Here is a 20,221-nt window from a genome sequence, read left to right on the forward strand (position 1 = left end):
ACAGACTAATATACCAGGAATGCAGCCAGGCTCAAGGAGCCAGCTTCTCTCACAATGAGGCCAGAGCTGAGGGTGGGTCTGCAGGTAAGCACAGGTAACCAAGCACAGCTGAGCTCTGCCCCTCACACAATACAGGGTATGACTCACTGGGCCCTACTCTGACTTCACCCCCTAATCAGGGAGTCATGATTCACTTGACCAACAGAGGCCCAAGAAGCGTTGGATCTCAAAAATCACCTATTTGGATTTTCCCAGTGAGAACACCATTCCAAACAGGGTCTAGGAGGAAAGCTAGTTAACTTGTGTTGGCCTCATTATATGTCCTAAAATGAGAAATGATAATTATTAATATAAACTAACAATATTAGGAACAACCATTTATGAAATTATTTCTCCGTGTTATGAATTGTACCAGAAGGGTGATATTATTTGAATTATTTTAGTCCTGTTAAGAAGCGGGCAAGGTTGGCATTACTGCATCCACCTTGCAGGTGAGGAAGCAGTCTCAGATAGGTTTAAAAATTCACTCAAGGTCATAATGTTCAGAGGTGATGGAAACAAGAGGCAAAATTGTCTAATCTCCAGGATCCCTCATTCAGGGAGCTCCCCAGTCCAAGTCAGTTCAAACCGTTTCTGGACAGAAACAGTAACCTGGATACACCTGCTTCCATGTTCTGGCTCCTTTATGCCATGTAGGCATGCCATGGACTCTGTGTTGGTGAATGACATGCCCTTTGGGGGTTGGAGCTGAGGGCTGAATGCATGGGGGCTAAGAAAGGCCTCTTGACCTATTCATTCCCATGTCTGAGGACATCCTTGATTTTTTTAAAAAAAATGGTAGCTGTACTATAGAATTGAAAGGGTGGCAGTGGCTAAAATATTTTAAAATGGTTTTTTTCCACACATATGGGAAGAGGTTATATTGTAAGTTCAATGCTAATCACAGTTATTTACCAAGAAAAAAACATCCATGTAAAAGGGCAGGGCGTTTGGTTCCAAAAAATGCCTGCTTGGTTCTGCTACCGGCTGAGTCTGTCTCTACAGCAAGGAGCCGGGCAGGAGACGGCTCCGGCCAGAGCACGGGGATGATAAATAACTCACAGGTGTCAGACCCACACAAGAATTACGCGTGTCTGACCTATGAGGGGATAAATCCCACGTCTCTGCCGATGGTCAGGGGATGCGTCTTTAAGTGTCATAAAAATTTAGCATTTTTTCCCCTTCCTAATTATCTTCTATAATTTTGTCAGATTTATTAAAATAAGATTTTCTGGGGGTTATTTTTTTTTCTTTTCACTGGTAGAATGTGCTCTTTAGTATCATTTTACATAATTTAATACAATTTGTTCCATCCATTGATTTTCATGGGGATACAAGCTGTTCGTTTGTGAGAAAGCTGGCATCGGCCAGAGTGCTGGCAAGACGGCACCTCGAGGAGCTCATTCTGGTTGCAAAGTTCGGTGGGGGGCTTCAGCCATTTTTAAGGCAGGTTTAGTAGTGCTGGAGCCTGGGAGGCCTTTTCCCCCACTACCCCCACTTGGAGCCTCAGGAAGGAGGCCGTCCGCTGCCCCAATGGGCTCAGGAGCACCATGGGCCCCTGCACGACACAAGGAAGCTCTCCCCCAATGTGCAGTGTGATGGAGAAACACAGGTGTTTCTTAATTACTCGTGCAGAAGGGAAGGGGATGCCGGGCGGATGTGTGGTGATGGTGACCGCGCCAGAGAGGGAGCCCGGCCAGCGGAAGCCTGCTCCCCACATGGCCCCCACCCCGGCCACCTCGGTGCTGCATTTGGGAAGCTCTCACCTCCAGGCTGCCCTCCCCTCCTTCCCAGGTTTTCTTAATTCAACTGGGGTTGTGGATATTTTAGGAATTAGCCAAACCCCTGAAATGTGGAGGAGAGACAGAATGATGGGACTGGCAGTAAGGTGGGGAGTACTGGGCCCTGGAGGGTGGGGGCTCAATGCCCCCTTTCATCTTGATAGGGCTCCTTCCTGAGCCTGGGAGCTGAAGGGTGCCCCTTGCTTCTCCGCTATCTGCCTCTCTGTGGGTCTGTTTCTGGGGGTAGATAGATGGTTAGGTACCAGGGGAGGACATGAAAGTTCTAGGCTGGCTGGGTGCTCATGCCTATCATCCCAACACTTTGGTAGGCCAAGGAGGGAGGATCATTTGAGGTCAGGAGTTTGGAAATAGCCTGGGGAACGTAGTGAGACCCCATCTCTACAAAAAAATAAGAAAATAGTCAGGTGGTGTGGTGGTACACATCTGTAGTCCCAGCTACTTGGAAAGCTGAGGGAGGAGGATCACTTGAGCCCAAAAGTTTGAGGTTGTGACACTGCACTCCAGCCTGGGTGACAGAGCGAGGCCCTGTCAAAAAAAAAAAAAAAAAGGCTCTCCATGCTGGAGCTGGAAGACACAAGAATTGGGTTCCAGCCCTGCCTCCATTGTGCTGTGTGACCTTGGATAGGTTGCTTCACCTCTCTGGACTCTTAAATAATGACACTCTTAAATTCCCTCTTAAATAATGACACTCAAGTTCTCTGTACAGGAGAGAGGGGTTCCGCAGATTCTCTGAAGGCTCTCATATTCTATGATGCTCTGAGCTGTAGAAGACACAGACCAGGGAAGAATTTTCCTGCTTTGACCTTCCCCTGACATTGTCCTGCCTCTAGGGGTGGCCTGAGATGGGCAGAGGACCAGTGAGGAGAGGTGAAGATGTGTGCAACACCACTCAGCTCAGCTCTGACCCTGCGGGCGCAGCTTGCAGTAATGGCTCAGCACCAATGTGACCCACGGCCTTCCAGGGCTGGATGGCTCCGGCCATGACTGCTCCTTCTCTGAGTGTCCATCATGCCTCAACCCGGAACCCGTGTCCCCCGGCCCACCCCTGCTTCCCGTGGGGAGGGCCTGGAAACTGTGGCTGTCATGTCACACAGACAGACGGGAATGCAGCCTCCTCCAGGGTGGAAGGCTTTCTGCACAAGGGTGCCCCAGACAGTGATGAATCATCTCCCCTCCAGCACCCCTGGGGGAACGCTAAGTAGGCCAAATGAAATGATCCGAGCTGGCTGTGGGCCAGGGCAGCAGGGCTAATCCTTGCCTTTGTGGGATAGCCTGGGGCCGGAGGGTCTGCCACCAGTCACAGCCGCCTGCTGCTATGCTGGCCCTGCGGCCCTGCCACCACCCCAGGACCCTGTAGGCCTCCTAACTGCTCCTTCAACTCCCTGTACTTTCCAACAGACATACAGCCCTGCACCGAGGAGGACAGAAAACATAGCACAGCACGCTGCAGAGCTCCAGCTCATCCAGGAGTCACTTTTTTTTTTTTTTTTTTTTTTTGAGACTGTCTCGCTCTGTCGCCCAGGCTGGAGTGTAGTGGTGCGATCTTGGCTCACTGCAAGCTCCGCCTCCCGGGTTCACGCTATTCTCCTGCCTCAGCATCCTGAGTAGTTGGGACTACAGGTGCCCGCCACCACGCCCGGCTAAGTTTTCGTATTTTTTAGTAGAGTCGGGGTTTCACCGTGTTAGCCAGGATGGTCTCGATCTCCTGACCTCGTGATCCACCCGCCTTGGCCTCCCTTTATTTTTTATATATTTCTTTTTTTATTTGACGGAGTCTCGCTCTGGAGCCCAGGCTGGAGTGTAGTGGCATGATCTCGGCTCACTGCAACCTCCGCCTCCTGGGTCCTGGTTCAAGCAATTCTCCTGCCTCAGCCTCCGGAGTAGCTGGGATTACAGGCATGTGCCACCATGCCTGGCTAATTGTTGTATTTTTAGTAGAGATGGTGTCTCACCACATAGGCCAGGCTGGTCTTGAACTCCTCACCTTATGGTCTACCTGCCTCAGCCTCCCAAAGTGCTGGGATTACAGGCATGGGTCACTGCGCCTGGCCCAGGAGTCACTTTTAAAGCACCTACCAAATGCCCACACCTGCGGGAGGGAGAGGAGACTGGACCCTCTGCAGCTGCTATGTATGGGGCTTAGACTTTGTGTGGCACAGCAGGGCACCAGGTATGGAGAGCGGTTATCACTGAAGTCTTGCTCAGTGCCAAGTGCTGGGCCAAGTGCTAGACAATTGCCTTTTATTTATTTAATTTTGTTTTTTTTGAGACAGAGTCTTACTCTGTCTCCCAGGCTGGAATGCAGCGGCATGATCACGGCTTACTGCAGGCTCGACCTCCCCGGGTTCAGGTGATCCTCCTACCTCAGACTCCTAAGTAGCTGGGACCACAGGCAGGTGCCACTGTGACTTTCCAGTTTTTGTATTTTTGTAGACAGGGTTTTGCCACGTTGCCCAAGCTGGTCTCAAACTCCTGGGCTCCAGCCATTCACCCACCTCAGCCTCCCAAATTGCTGGGGTTATAGGCATGAACCACCATGCCCAGCCTGATGATTGCCTTTAAAATTCTTGCAACGGTGTGTTGAAGTGGATGTCCTTATTATCTCTTTTGTAAAAGAAGGGGCAAGGCTCAGAGAGGTCAAGTAACGCTCAAGGTTACAGAGCTGGTGAATGCAGAACCCGCCTTGTGCTGGCCTGCCTGCTGGCCGCAGTGAAGGGGTGCTATGACCTGTCCCTCAGTCCTCATAGGCTTTAGCACTGTTTGTGGGTCTGGAATCGGCCGGGAGTTTCTCTGCTCCTCTGGCTCCCCTATGCCGTTTGTCAACCAGTGCATCCACACTCACTCCATTCCCTTCTGGGGCCAGGCAGGGGAAATGCCAAGGGCAGGGGCAGTGAAGGTCCCTCCTGCACAGCAGCTCACAGGGATACAGGCACAGTGGTCCCTGCTCAGCCAGAACTAGGTGATCTGAGCAACCCCGTGCCATCCAAAACCACCAGGAGAGAACACCCATTCGTGGGCAGCTCCACTCCCTTGTTTCTGCCAGGGAGGGCATTGTGCACAGCTCAGCCCTGACTTTGAGAAAGTGTGAACTTAAAAAACAGCTACTCTCTAGGGAAGAGAGGGTCGTTCTTTTTACAAAAGTTTTGTCTGCAGGATGTGAGTGATAGGGTGGGCCGGAGAGCACCAGGGGCTATAGCTGGTACCTTGCTGGGTTGGGTAGGCAAGAGAGGTTGAATCAGGGCATTCTTCATCTATTCATTCTCTCATTCGTTCATTTATTCATTGAACAATATTGACTGAGCAACTCATATATCTCAGGCACTTTCTATTATGTTGGTGCAAAAGTAATTGCGGGTAATTGCAACAGTAATTGCACCAACATAATGGATTTGGAAGGCAGGATACATCAGTAAATAAAGCAACCCAATCCTCATTCTCCAGGAAGTATCCCGTGTGTGTGTGTGTGTGTGTGTGTGTTTGTGTACCTGTGTGTGCGCACACGTCCTGCATTTGCATGGCTGTGTGTGCCTGGGCAAGCAAGACCATGAATTTCCTGGAAGAGAAAGGAGACCCCAGGCAGGAACAAGAGCAGGGCTGGGCCTCCGTTTCAGCCCTGGCCCGCAGACCCTGCCAGCAGCTTCTGCTGAGAGGGGAGCTTTGAAAAATCCTCTGTTCTGCAGAAAGCCCTCCTTGGCACAGCCGACTTCCCTTCTGCCTGCTCTTCCTATCTTAGGGGCTGTGACTGCTACCCAGGCTCAGGCTGGGTCACTATCAGGACTTGCTACTGGGCCAAGGTCAGCAGAAACACCCACCCAGGGCTTCAGGTGAGGCCAGGCTGGCGCCACGGGGAGGCTCCCTTTTATTGCTCACCCAGCCACTTGCTGAAAAATTAATTTGCACGTGAATCACATTTATTGAGACCTTCTGGATCAGATAACAGATGCAGACCAGCCTGTTCTGCAAGGCCATCCAGAGAAGAAATCCTAAAAAATTCAGTGGACAAAGGGATGCCTGCTGGCCGAGGCTCGCTCCTAGATCGAGCCCCTCCCTCGAGGTGTGCTTGTGTGTATTTGGAAGGCCCCCCTGGCATCAGAGGCTCCAGGCTCCATCCTGCAAGGGCTCCTGGAGTGGAGGCTGGGCCGTGCAGCCGGGCACTCCCGACCGGCTCTCTGGATTGGTTCTCCTGTAGCCCCTCGGAAGCAACCAGGAGCCGGCCCTCCCCTCCCTGGCCATCTGCTTGAAGCATCTGGTGATCAGGTGCAAGCCCCACACCGGAGCATTCAAGCTGAAATGTGCAGTCACCTTGCCACCCACACTCGCTTTTGTTACGCGGCCAGGCTGCCCCTCTTTGTGTCGGGGAGAACAGTTTGGGGATGGAAATCCGACTGCTGGCACTGGGAATTCACCATGGCTGAGCCGAGATCCTGCAGGCCGAGAGGCTGGCCCAGTCTCCAGACCCGGCTGTCCCCTCCCACCAGGGTCCATGGACATGTCTCCAGCAAACGGGTGGGCTTTCCAGAGCAGGGAGAAGATTGCTCACGAATGTCCTCTTTACCCCGCTGGGTCCAGCAGGTCTCAAATATTTTTATCCTGCCATAAAGGAGAAATGCTCATCAGTTTTATGCCTCCACCATTATTTAGGAAGGAAAGGGTGGGTTGCTCCCAGTGCTACTGCTGGCCTGGACTGCTGGCCTAGAGTGATCGATGGCTCTTCAAGGGGCGATTCCCTGGGTTACCAGTGAGGCGGGATTGGGAGAAGGTGCAGGACCTACTCCTGAGGCCGACTGCTTCTGCACTAACCCAAGCGTCTTGGAGGGCAACGTGGGTGTCTGTATTGTTGAAAACATTCTGTTCTTCAGCTTTAATACGCACCCATCAGAGAGCACTTGGGGATTAATATGGGGGAGTTTTCATCACCAGAGAGTCCATTTCATTTTCTGAGCCACTGACGACTCAGCTGAGAGCTGCGGACTCACTGCACCAAGAGGTGCTTTTGTTTGATTTTCAGTCTTATAAAACACGGCCCCTGGTGCCACCTCCCCAAACCACTATAGGCCTGTCCTCACGGCTGCCAGAGCCCATAGGCATTACATTTAGCGTTCTTCTCCTGGTGGGGGTTCAAGGTAAAGATCTTCTCACAGAGGACAGAATGGGACTGCATTTGAAACTATTAACTGTGAGTAATAGTTCACTGGAAGCAGTCTCTTTGGGTTTGGGTTTTAGTAGCTCTGTGTGACCTTAAAGATGCAAGTGATGTCCTACTATGTGCTAGGGATGCATTTTCTGTTCTTCTTTCTACAATAGCCATGGGCATTACTCTAGATTGTTGTTACATGAAGGAACACCAAGAAATGTGTCTGTAAAAACCAGAAGTCCAGCCAGGTGAGGTGGCTCACACTTGTAATCCCAACACTTTGGGAGGCCAAGGCGGGAGGATCACCTGAGGTCCGGAGTTCGAGATCAGTCTGTCCAACATGGCGAAACCCCATCTCTACTAAAAATACAAAAATTAGCCAGGCGTGGTGACAGGCGCCTGTAATCCCAGCTACTCAGGAGGCTGAGGCAGGAGAATCGCTTGAACCTGGGAGGTGGAGGTTGCAGTGAGGTGAGATCATGACATTGCACTCCAGCCTGGGCAACAGAGTGAGAATCCGTCTCAAAACCAACCAACCAACCAACCAGAAGTCCTGACTAGGCCCCAATCTCTGTCTCCACCTCTCCCAGTGTTAATTGTGACAAGCAGTTTGATGTTGCTTAAGTCACTGCTGGCTGAAATTAGTGAGAGATTTTATCCTTGAGAGACACAGAGAAAATAGAAAGAAGACAAAATCCCTGACTGACTCCATTAGTTCATCTCAATCCCAAGGTATCTTCTTTAGATGATCTGGAAGATTGAATTCATGGGTATGGACAATTAAAGGGTGGAGAGAGGAGGAAGAGGGCTGTGGATTACAGATTCTAGATGGTCCGTGACATGCCTGCTTGTGAGAGTTCTACCAGCCAAGTCCTTTTCAATAAGATAATCAAAGAGGAAGAACTTATCTTTTAAATTTTTGGAAACTCTCAGCATTCCATAATTGAACCACTTCCTTAGTGGAAAAATACAACAGCCAAAAGTCTTCAATCTTAGATACTGGAATGAAAGCTAAGGTTGTTCACAGGTATAGAAGAAGCTGATTGTGGTATCAGATAGAATCTAGCTATCAAACGCTTCCATAGGAATAGATAGCTCAGGATGTCAATATTCAATTGTATTTATTCTTATTTTTATTATGTATTGACAAATTCTAGTTTTATATAATTATGAGGTACAAAGAGGAGTTATGGTTTTAAATACGACGTGGGAAGATTGAATTAAGCTGATTGACATATCCCGTCACCTCAAATATTTAACTTTTTTTATAAGAATATTACAAATTTACTCTCCGGTAATATTGAAATGTAACAAACTCAACTATTAGCTATATTTGCCATGTAATGCAATTGATCTAAACAAAAATTCAAATGTGTTCCTCCTATTGAACTGAGGCTTCAACTTCTGGTAACCACCATTCTGCTCTCTGCTTCTATGAGATCAACTGCTTCGGAGTCCACATTTAAGTGAGAATACCCAGTATTTGTCTTTCTGTGTTTGGCATATATCACTTCATATAATGTTCCCCAATTCCATCCAGATTGTCACAAATTATATTACATTTTATTTTTATTTGATTTTTAAATTTTTAAATTTTTAAATTTTTTGGTAGAGATGGGGTCTCACTATGTTGCCTAGGCTGGTCTTGAACTCCTAGGCTCATTCAATTCTCCTGCCTCGGCCTCCCAAAATGCAGGGGTTACAGGCATGAGCCATTACACCTGGCCAATATTAGATTTTAAACACCCCCTAAGGATCTTTAATTTTAAAGATGTCATCTTTTTCTTTTCTTCTTTCAATCAGCACATCAGTATAACATGTGGTGCTATTTCCCTCATGAAACATTGCCTGTACTAAGCATGTTCCTGAAGTGACACTGCCCCTGCCCCCACCTCCATCGTACCCCTTCCCAGGAGCTCAGGCTGCAGGAAGGTCATTTCCATTGCATCCCTGTGCTAGCTGGGCAGGCCATCCCTACTGGCATTAAAGACCCAAATGTCTTTCTCTCCCGCCTCTTGGTGGAGCATGAAGACAAGGTCCCATTGGCTTAAGGCGCGGTGCTGGCTTTCTCCGATGGTTGTGCCGTAAGTTAGCAGGATAAGTTTGACAGTAATTTAATTTTCATTGACAAATGCTGTCATAATATTGAGAACAAAGTGATATATTGTATCAACAATAGTGGTCGACGCTCAGCCAGTCATATGGACTGGGCGAGCACCATATGGTTCTTCTAAGCTCGACTTGGAAAGCTCTGGCTAAGAACTTGACAAGCTTAAGATACCAGTCAGGAAAAATGATTACCCTTGAGAAGTTCCTGCCATGCCTCCAGTCTCTGAATTTCCTAGAGAAAAGGAGGGAGCACTTCCTGGGTACCAGCCAGGGTCCACCATACCCCTGGTCGGAGCAGTCCCTCAAGGGCACCTCGGAAGGAGTGTGTCCCCCACGCACCGGGGCCAGCCACAGCCAAGCAGATTCTCTGCTGACAGCCGGCATAATCGAAAGTCCTGAGATGATAAAACACCATTGATTTCCTGTTGGTTTGTGTTTGTTCCTGGCTGTGGTCCTCTCCACTTAATGCCGGTGAATGTTGCATCCACGCGTGTGAATGAGGCCAGGACTGAAGTCTGGCCCATGTTACAAACTCACACAATCCAACCAGAAAGGGGACGGGATTTTCATTTCGGGAGTGCAGCTCATTATGGCTGCATCTCCAGATCCCCTTCTGAGCCAATCAGAGCCAGAGCCATGAGTAGATTACGTGTCAGTCTTTGTGTGCCTGGGTACGTGTGTGTCTGACTAAACTCTTAGCCAAAATCTCAGCTAGATGATTTGACCAAAGTGTCACCACTGTCAAAAGCAGTCTCCATTTGTTCTGCTTTTCTAACACTGAGCTCATTTTAATTCTGGTTACTGTACATAGAAAAAACAACCGATGAGCAAAGTTACAAACAGCCTGGGAGAGAAGAAAGCTGGGTGTGTGTGTGTGTGTATGTGCGTGCCCCACACGTGCATGTTTAGGGACACACCATATCCCCATGCACATTCGGCTGGTGTCCTTGTCTGGCTTGCCAAACGTTCAGGGACCTTCCATTCTCTGAAGGATTCCCATCCCAAACAACGCTAAGTAAAGAAACAGGCATATGGCGTGGATTGGAGATGGTGCAGTGTTGGCACAGCCCTTCTGCTGTGGTGAACAGGTATCTGGAAAAGATGACAGTCCAATTCTGCTCTTTTTTTTTATCATTTATTTGGATTTTGTGGTTGTTGCTTTGTGTTTATTATTATCTTAACAAAGAGAGGGAGAGTGTGCAATTCACAGAACTGGGCACTGGTACAACTGCTCTCCAAGGTGGCTCCCTGCCTGAACCAGGGCTGTCCTTCTTGCAAGGCACTCTCTTGTCCCACCCTGCGTGGATCCTTGGCTCCTAGGCACTCTGGCCAGGAGCAAGGGCTGCCTGCAAGGTGCAGGGGGAGCATCTAAGTGCAGAAGGTTCTCTGGAGGCCCCAAGAGCTCCTGGGTGTGGCTGGGGGTGTCCTTGGTCTTGAAAGAGAGTGTTGACTTGAAAAAGCAGGGCAGATTGGAGGAGCAGCTGCCCTCCTTGTGGATGGCATCCGTTGGTGGCTGTGTAAAGAGGAGTTCCGGACTGCCTCCCATTACCATTTCATTATGCGACAGCAGACCCATACACAGATCCATACGCTGCCTCTTGGATGGGGTTTCCAAACACAGCAGGACACTGCGGAGAGCGCTTACCTCCTCTCCTGCCTGCTGGAAACCCAGCTCCCTGCCATGTGGCGCTTTCTGAGCTGCGGCTGCAGGCTCTCCCTGGGTACTCCAGGTGATGGGTGCCCCCAGAGGATGAGTGGGCCGCTGGAGAGCCATGCAAGGTGCCAGTGGCTGCAACATTTTCCAGAAGGGTCTCTGGAGAGAATGTGTCAGGAAAACACCCAGCCAAAGGATGTTTTCTCTCCCAGGTACCTCTGGGCTTTGGAATCTTGCTTGGTGGGGCCCGGGGGTGGGGTGTCACCACTTCACAATGGTGGTCAGCCATGAGACATGGTGACCACCTAAGAGGAGCTGGCTTTTCTTATCTAGGCTGGACTCACCGGCATTTTAATGATGAGGGAAATGAGATAGCCAGGTCCTACACAGACAGGGAAAGTGAGAGGATCGTTGGCCCTATCTGCTGATTCCAGGATGGGTGATCATCTCCCCCATGGCAGTGTGGGGGAAGGGATTGGGGACTGGATGCGTGTCCTGGCTCCACTGTGGCTGAACAAAGATTCCCATCCGCATGAGGCCCTTGTCTCTTCATGGATAAAAGGAAAGTATTGCTTGTGAAAAAATGATGATTTCCCGTGTTCTTCAAGTAAGAGGCTCCCTCCTTCCTTCCTGGGGATTTGTCATCTTTATGTTTAAAGAGAAAAGTCCACAGGGTGGAAGCACAAAAAATTATTCTTTCTCTCTGTTTAAACCCATTTTGTGATATTGAATTTCCCCCACCCATTTCGGGTGAGATCTAGGCGAAGTCACAACATTTTTGGTCACTTTGGAATAATGCAGGGTCTTTATGTGCCTTTGAGTCACAGAAGAGCCTCATTTTGGTCATGGAAGCACATGTTTCAATGTCATACTCCTAACTCCAAGCTTCATGTAGAGTAGGATCATCTTCCGGACCTGGCTGCAACCTGCTGCGGGCCTGTCTTCTCTGGTCCCTGGCCTCATGTTTTCCTTTCTCCTACGCATTCTGTCTACCCTGGTTTTGAACAGGGTCCGCAGAAGAAGTCAGGGCTGGAAACAGGGCCATGACAGTTGTTTTTCTCCTGGGCTGGATCCTTTCTGGAGTTCTTTGAGCTCTCCCACATCTTTAGGATTCTGTCACCTACAGTTTGGGCACGTTGCCTCTGGCTGGCTGCTGGCTGCTAGCCCTTCAGCAGTGAACATCCAGTGTCTTCCTGGTGAGTTGTTTCATCCTTTTAGGCAGCCTCTTGGGCAAAGTCCTTGACAGCATTTTTATGCAGAGGGTCCTTCCATAGTGACCCACATCTGGACCTTGGGAAATATTCTTCATGTCTTCCAACAAACTGAAACTGGAACCTTTCCCCATACAGGCCTCCTTTCAACCCACCCTAAGAACAGTCTCTAGCCTTTCCACTTTGGCATAGCTGGGCATCATGTCCCACTGACACCAAGGGACATGGAACAGGTTCTCTTTGAGAGTCCATCAACTGGGATTGAAGTGAAGGAAGCAATCTTTGTCCATCCCCTGTGGAAGGAGGGCTGGTAATAACATCACACCCACCAACTCTTTCCAAAGAACTCCTCTATTTTGCAACTCTCTGCCTTTTCAAATTCAATCCTTCTATAGACTCAAATTGGGTCTTGGCATGAGGTTGAGGACACTTCTTGGCCAGTCTTCGTTCTCAATTTGGATAAAGCAAGCATTCATCCTTTACGCTTTTTGGTCAGACTCTTGGAGTTTCCATCTAAAGAGTAACAAAAGCACATATTTTAACATCCTTCTACCCTTGATGATCACGTAGCTCTTCTTCCAATCCAAACCCAAATCTTTTTCTGAGCATCATTCCTTTTTTCTCTTTTGAGATACTTGGCGAGAGTAGAGTTTATTAGTTTTGCACTTACAACAGCCCTTCTGGTACATAAACATTGATTGAGCTAGTTGCTTCTCACCTTGCTTTTCTGAGAAAGGCTGTGTCTTTTTTTTATAGCAAGGGTTAGACAAAGGCAGCAAGGTATTTCGAGGGTTTTTTTGCAAGGCTGGTGTTATGTAGACAAAATAGATTGCCTTTGTACTTTGTCTTTTGCTCTGCTGTTGGATGTTTGGGACATCACAGCACAACCCACCTTGTGGCTTACTCATGGACCACCCAGAAGTAGTCCATGCAAGCCCTGAAAAACTCTTTCCTGAATGTTCCAGTCTGCATCAGACAACCTGGTATCAGCTCCAGATCTGTTGTGTTGACACTGCTTCTGGTCTCTGGGAAACACTAAGGTCAAACTTGATGAAAGGCCAGAAAGCCAGGCCAGCGTGGCTGGTCTTTCTCAACCCAGACCTCTGTTACATTTTGGCATGTCTCTTCCATCAGTCATAAGGACTTTTAGGGTCTTAACATCTCACACTGCTGTGTTAGTCTGTTCTAGATTTGCTATATGTACCTGAGACTGGGTAATTTATAATGAAAAGAGGTTAAATTGGCTCACAGTCCTGCAGGCTGTACAGGAAGCATGATGTTGCATCTGCTCAGCTTCTGGGGAGGCCTCAGGAAACTCGCAGTCATGGTGGAAGGTGAAGTGGGAGCTAGCACTTCACATGGCCTGAGCAGGAGGAAGCGTGAGGGGGGGAAGTGTTATACACTTTTAAACAACCAGATCTCAGGAGAACTTACTCACTATCACAAAAACATTACCAAGGTGGGTAGTGCTAAAAACCATTCATGAGAAATCTTCCCCCATGATCCAGTGACTTCCCACCAGGCACCACCTCCAACATTTTACAACTCTCTACATCAGATTTGGGTGGGGACGGAGACCCAAACCATATCTACTGTTTAGTCTTCTGACTCACTGGGGAGAATTTGTCTGGGCTTCTGAGGGGATTGTAAGATAGTCATGGGCCAGATTAGCACAAGAGCAAAACTTTATATATCTTTGCAGTCAAGAACAGGACACATTGCTGTATTAAGCAAATGGAATCTTCTTCCAGCTAACTCTTTCTTGAAGTGTTTCAAAACTGTCTAGCTCTGAATTTCAGATATTGTACTCTTAGTCTCACAATTTCCAGTTGATTTCTTTTGGCGATTCCCATTTTCTACCTAAACTACTTATCTTGTCATCTGTTTTCTTAAATATATCAGGTATAGTTATTCTAAAGTCTGTAACTCTAGAACTTCAATATTTGGATCTTCTGTGGGCCTGATTACATTAGCTGTTGCCTGTTGTCTGTCTTTGTTTTTACTCATTTGGTCTTATTTCCTGGTGTACCTGGTAATTTTTATCAAATGTCAGACATGGCGTATACAAATTTTAGAGATGCGTTTTGGCTCTGTATGAGAACTGCCAAACAGGAATGTAATGTGAACCACCCATGTCATTTAAATTTTGTAGTAGCAACATTAAATAAGCATGAATACATAGTTAACTATTTTTAAGAACATATTTTGTTGTATTTAACCTGGTGTACCCAAAGTATTATCATTTGAATGCATAAGCAATATAAAGAGTATTAATGGGACATTTTACATGTCTTTTTTGTACTAAGTCTTGGAAATCCAGTGAGTGTTTTACCCTCATAGCACTTCTCAATTCTGACAAAGCCCCATCCCAAGTTCCCAGTAGCCACATGGCCGTCAGCTACCCTGTTGGACAGCACAGCTCTGGATGGTGTTATCTTCCTCTAGGGAGGATTTACTTTTGTTTCCAGTAGGCCATTAGGCTTGGGGAAGATCACCTTAAGTCAATCAGAAATTGAGCAGATTTTAAGGATTTATTTCTTATCTGTTCTTACTCCTTACTCTGTCCCTTTAGGGGTAACAAATAAGTGTGCGGGGTGCTTATCAGGAAACTTCTGCCTTACCAAGCCCGAGACTCTGATGTTTATCTTCTTGGTCCCTTGGACTACAGATGTCTCTGCTTTGCTTCTCAGCATCTCGTTGGCTGCCATTTGTAAGTTCACAACTATCTCAAGGGGAAAAGCAAAGTCAAAAGCAAGCCCAGCATTCTGTGCTCCTTCCTGTTTAGAATCTTGACCTGTCAAGTCCTGGCTCCTTTGATAACTCTGTTACAGCTTGAAATTATTTATATACACACATACTGGCCAGGTACTGTGGCTCACGCCTGTAATTCCAGCACTTTGGGAGGCCGAGGTGGGCAGATCACCTGAGGTCAGGAGTTTGAGACCAGCCTGGCTAACATGGTGAAACCTCCATCCCTACCAAAAAATATAAAAATTAGCTGGGCGTGGTGGTGCGTGCCTGTAGTCCCAGCTACTTGGGAGGCTGAGGTGGAAGGATCGCTTGAATCTGGGAGGCAGAGGTTGCAGTGAGCCAAGATCACGCCACTGCATTCCAGCCTGGGCGACAGAGTGAGACCCTGTCTCAAGAAAAAAAAAATTGGTTATATACACACAAATACGCACCACTATTTTTTTCATGCAGCTTTTCTAGTTGTGCTCAATAAGACAGTTGATTTGCTACAGGCTCTTTTACTATAGCCAGAAGTAGAAGTAAAATAACATCTTAAATAACTAAAACCAGATTTTCCTCCCCTGTTTGGCAATCAGCACTGTTTCAGCCTTTGAGAGAAAACTTATTTCTTTACTTCTGACTCAGCACACCAAAATCTCTGGGGAAGAAGATTATTTCCCCAGTTCTAAGGACTGGCAAATTGAGGTATCGTAAGATTGTGCCTCGCAAGAGTCAGGCCCAAGATCCTCCGGGCTTCTCCCTGCACCGTCCTACCAGCCTGCATGGCAGGGAGGTTTGCTGACCTGGTATTTGTACTGGTACCTCCTGAATATCCCTCTGTGCAGGGACAGGCACTCCATATCCTATATGAAGTGGTAGCAGTGGCCATCATTCCAGGCAAGCTTACAGTTTCACAGAGATCAGAGGCACATTCAAAGGACACTCATTTCTTATGCAGCATTTACTAAGATGTTGTCTTATACCAGACCTGGGCTAGGGCCTCGTGTCAGCAGCAGAATGCCGTCATTCACAGCCCTGCTGTTGGGGAGCACGTCTCCTGGGGCACATCCTGGTTTGGTAAGAAGGCCCTATCTGGGACAGACACAGAATGCTGTGGACACATGAAAACCCTAGGCAGCTGTACACATTCCCACCTGCGTAAGTCTCTAGTTCAGCTTCAGTATCACTTAGTTATCTCTGGATCAGCAGCTAAGACCTTATAATATTTCAAGTATAAAATATTTAAATAAAACATTTTACCATGTTAGTGAGATAAAATCTTTAGCATTAATAGAAATTTTACTTTTTCACAAAAAATGGAAGTTAACTGAAGCTTACTTTTAATACACTACATTTAACCCAATCTGTTTTGCTTCTCAAAAAAGAAATCAACCTGTGTTTTCTTGAAAGAAAAGCAAATTCTATTTTTTCTGTTCTGATTATTTAAAAAATAGAAAAAACTCCCAGACATTGCTTACTGCATGAAGAATGGCACAGTTTTAGTTTATCTCCTTTCAGCTTTCTTCCTGTGCCTAGCTTTTATGGAATTGTAATCTTACTGTCATATGATTTCTGCATGTCATATACATGTAATATATATGTGTAGTATGAAATTTTTTCTCATGTTATTAAAAAATATATGTATAAATATGGCTACACTAAAATATCATTATATAGTTATTTACCCTATTGTTGAATATGTCAACTGTTTCCAATTTTTTTATTATTACAAATATAATACAGGGAATGTCTTTGAACATAAAGGCAGCTCCTCTTATTCCCCCTTCAGCCTCGTGCTTTAGAGTATTTCTCTAGGGCAGACCACCAGAAATGGAATTACTGCATCAAAGCAATGGAATATTTATATCCTCTTTCACTTAATTTTAAGCCTCAGATTTACTCCTCAATGGGAAGTCACTTCCCGCCAAATCTCAAATCCAAAACAGGAATTAGGTGGCTTCTCTTGGCTGAGATGTAATGCCTGCCCCAAGATGAGGAGACCTAGAGGATGGCAGTAAAGTGGGGCAAGTCCTTGAAGGTGTTTGAGGGGTTGGTTGTGGATGGAAAAGTGACCCTGATTGCAAAGCCAAGGATAATAGTACAAGCCAAAGGAAAGCCTATTTAATGAGATTGGCCATGCGCTTGCAGGAAAACCTTTTGAGAAAAAAGCACAGCAAAGTTTGTGGGACTACCTCCCTCTGCAATGGCTATGTTGAAGGGGGCCATTGCTGATATGGTGTGGGTGTTGGATTTTGGGAACCGAATCCTATTTTAGATGCATTGTGAGCTGAATCTTATTTTAGATTGACTCATGTAAGGAACCCCGTGGTGACTCTATAAATCAGAAAGTTCGTTTGCATTGCAAATCGCCCTTTCCTAAGTAATCTTCAGCTCCTTAATTTTACAAATTGTATATTGGAAATCTTTTATTTCTGTATATTGGTTGTTGCAAAGTACACTTGGAGGACACTTGAGGCCCATTTCAACCATGGAGTTTGAGGGTCTTGTTGCAGGAAAGTTCTTCTAGTCGATCCTTCCCTGGGGGTTGACAGTCTGTCCTCCATCTCTGGTGGACAGCTGATGGCATTTGCTTTCCAGGTTAAGCCCCAGTGAGAAAGTCACTGCCAGGACCCGCAAATTGAAGGAGGAATGGACCTCAAAAGCTTCAGAGGAGACTGAAATGTGTTGGCTGATTAGAAGGTAGAAGGTCAGAGAGACTAGAGAAAACTCAAGGAGTGAGCTGAGCCTCGGGCTCTCATTATATGGAGAGGAGGCTGAAGTTTCAGAAGGAAATTTTGATCATCAGAAGTGCCTGCAGGAGGTCCTCAACTCTAGCAACAGATTAGATCCCACTGAGAAAGGAGAGACTGTTGTGCTGCAGACCGGTTGTCCAGATGGGTTTCAGGAGATGATGCAAGTCTTTGTCTGAGGGTGAGATGGATGAGTCAGTCAGTGCCTTCTTTGAGTGGATCAAATATCAGTAGACTTGGATCTCTTTGTCCTGAGCACCTGAGTGAAAGAGGCTGCATGGGGGGTGAGAGCCCAGCTCCCTGAGGGACACAACTGAGGTGTCTGTCTAACAATGGCCTCAGCACTGAGGCTTTCTCTTATCCTTTTATGTCAACACCAAAAGCCATGGAGCTGGGCCTTAGAAACATTGTTCAAAAGTCATATCTTAAGTTATGACCTTTCTTGAAGTATTTATAATGACTGATTGGATTTCATAAGTAAAGCCAGATTTGCATAAATTAATAAAATATATCACTGGGTAGCATCCTTTCCCAAGTTATTGGGGATCCTGTGGTGGGGGGACGGATGCTTCTTCTCCTGCTGGGTTCATGAATCTAACCTTTCCACTGGGACTGTGTCCTCCATCCCAGCCTTGGCTGCTGAAAACTGTGCTAAAATGTCACTGAACTTTGCAAGTTACTGAATTTCCTGGGGTATTACTTAAATCTCCAAACTTAATTGGAGGTGGATGTGAGAGAAACACTCTAAGACCCACACTCGACTTGGGAAGATTTGGAAAGGGTCCCATGGTGTCACGTCCCTGCTGGGGCTTGGTGGAAAATTTATACAAGTATCAGTAATTATTTAACAATCACCTTGTCCTAAACTTTTATACCATTTATACAGTGTTTAATTTACATTGATTTCTTCATTTTACATGTAGTAATTAATTTTGTCTTACTGACAGATGATTCTCAATGACTGATTTCAAGACACATTCCGGACAGGTACTTTTTAACCCTTCGTTTTGCTTCAAAAAGCCTTATTCTACTCTGGGGTTCTGCCAGCTATCGCAAAGCAATTTCTGGAGGGGGGGTCTTGGGGGACCAACCTGTGTGGAAGCAGGGAGGTGGGAGGTGAATTTTCACGTAGATTGTATGTTCACTTTGAGTAGCTTTGGGTGGAAGATTGGGAGTTGGGTTGAGGGGGGCGCTTAAATCTCCCCCAGTTAAGCCTTTTCTCCTCTTAGTGAATATTGCTTTAGGCCATGCTTGAGTGAACTCCAGGATATTAGAAAAAATTTTCTTTGCTTTAGAAAGCAAAGTAGAAATTCCCAAATTCAATTTGAATCAAAAATTGGGGGGAAGTGATAGAATGAACCAAATTGAAAGGCAAACATTTTTTGTTATTCATTTCACGTTTCGATCTCTGTTACATGTGTTGTAAATGTCATCTGTCTGAAGGTGAGAGCTTCAGAGACAAGTGTTTAAAATGGCAGTGGAGCCACAGATAACAAGTGAGCTCTGTGGTTTAACTTTCCTTGTTCAAGAAGTGCTTGCCCACTTCAGCTGTCCCTGGGAGATGTTGGAAGAGGGATCTGCAGTCAAAACAGAGTGGGGTGCATTTTGATCTGCTATGCTTAGCTGTTTCTCTTTATATGTATATTTTTAAAAATTTCCTTCTTCCTTTCATTCTTAGTTTGTAATCTCTAAGTATGAATTAATAACTATTTGGTTTAAAGTATGTACATCTCCAGAGTTAAATGGAGAGAAAGCCTATAGTGGACATTTTTTTTTATTATTATACTTCAAGTTTTAGGGTACATGTGCACAACATGCGGGTTAGTTACATATGCATACATGTGCCATGTTGGTGTACTGCACCCAGTAACTCATCATTTAACATTAGGCATATCTCCAAATGCTATCCCTCCCCCCTCCCCCCACCCCACAACAGGCCTCCGTGTGTGATGTTCCCCTACCTGTGTCCGTGTGTTCTCATTGTTCAATTCCCACCTATGAGTGAGAACATGTGGTGTTTGGTTTTTTGTCCTTGTGGTGGTTTGCTGAGAATGATGATTTCCAGCTTCATCCATGTCCCTACAAAGGACATGAGCTTATCATTTTTTATGGCTGCATAGTATTCCATGGTGTATATGTGCCACATTTTGTTAATCCAGTCTTTTATTTGTTGGACGTTTGGGTTGGTTCCAAGTCTTTGCTATTGTGACTAGTGCCGCAATAAACATATGTGTGCATGTGTCTTTATAGCAGCAAGATTTATAATCCTTTGGATATATACCCAGTAATGGGATGGCTGGGTCAAATGGTATTTCTAGTTCTAGATCCCTGAGGAATCGCCACACTGACTTCCACAATGGTTGAACTAGTTTACAGTCCTACCAACGTGTAAAAGTGTTCCTATTTCTCCACATCCTCTCCAGCACCTGTTGTTTCCTGACTTTTTAATGGTCATCATTCTAACTGGTGTGAGATGATATCTCATTGTGGTTTTGATTTGCATTTCTCTGATGGCCAGTGATGATGAGCATTTTTTCATGTGTCTTTTGGCTACATAAATGTCTTCTTTTGAGAAGTGTCTGTTCATATCCTTTGCCTAGTTTTTGATGGGGTTGTTTGTTTTTTTCTTGTAAATTTGAGTTCATTGTAGATTCTGGATATTAGCCCTTTGTCAGATGAATAGATTGCAAAAATTTTCTCCCATTCTGTAGGTTGCCTGTTCACTCTGATGGTAGTTTCTTTTGCTGTGCAGAAGCTCTTTAGTTTAATTAGATCCCATTCGTCAATTTTGG

General features: G+C 46.3%; 1 protein-coding gene across 11 annotated transcripts in view; it reads left to right on the forward strand.

Annotated features, from left to right (window-relative positions):
• Positions 1-20,221, forward strand: part of ZNF536 (zinc finger protein 536) — a 487,338-nt gene that overhangs the window by 399,908 nt on the left and 67,209 nt on the right. The window contains exon 7 of one of the 11 annotated variants that reach the window (XM_063657195.1): positions 18,377-18,416. The exons of 9 other annotated variants lie outside the window; for them this stretch is intronic. In XM_063657195.1, the coding sequence (XP_063513265.1) occupies positions 18,377-18,390 (14 nt within the window). In that variant the 3' untranslated portion in view covers positions 18,391-18,416. Of the gene's footprint in view, positions 1-17,277; positions 17,328-18,376; positions 18,417-20,221 lie in introns of those variants that run through there. One more of the 11 variants, XM_063657197.1, reaches the window with a different exon arrangement.

This window comes from Pongo pygmaeus, chromosome 20 (genome assembly GCF_028885625.2).
Source record: "Pongo pygmaeus isolate AG05252 chromosome 20, NHGRI_mPonPyg2-v2.0_pri, whole genome shotgun sequence".
Classification (NCBI taxonomy): domain Eukaryota; kingdom Metazoa; phylum Chordata; class Mammalia; order Primates; family Hominidae; genus Pongo; species Pongo pygmaeus.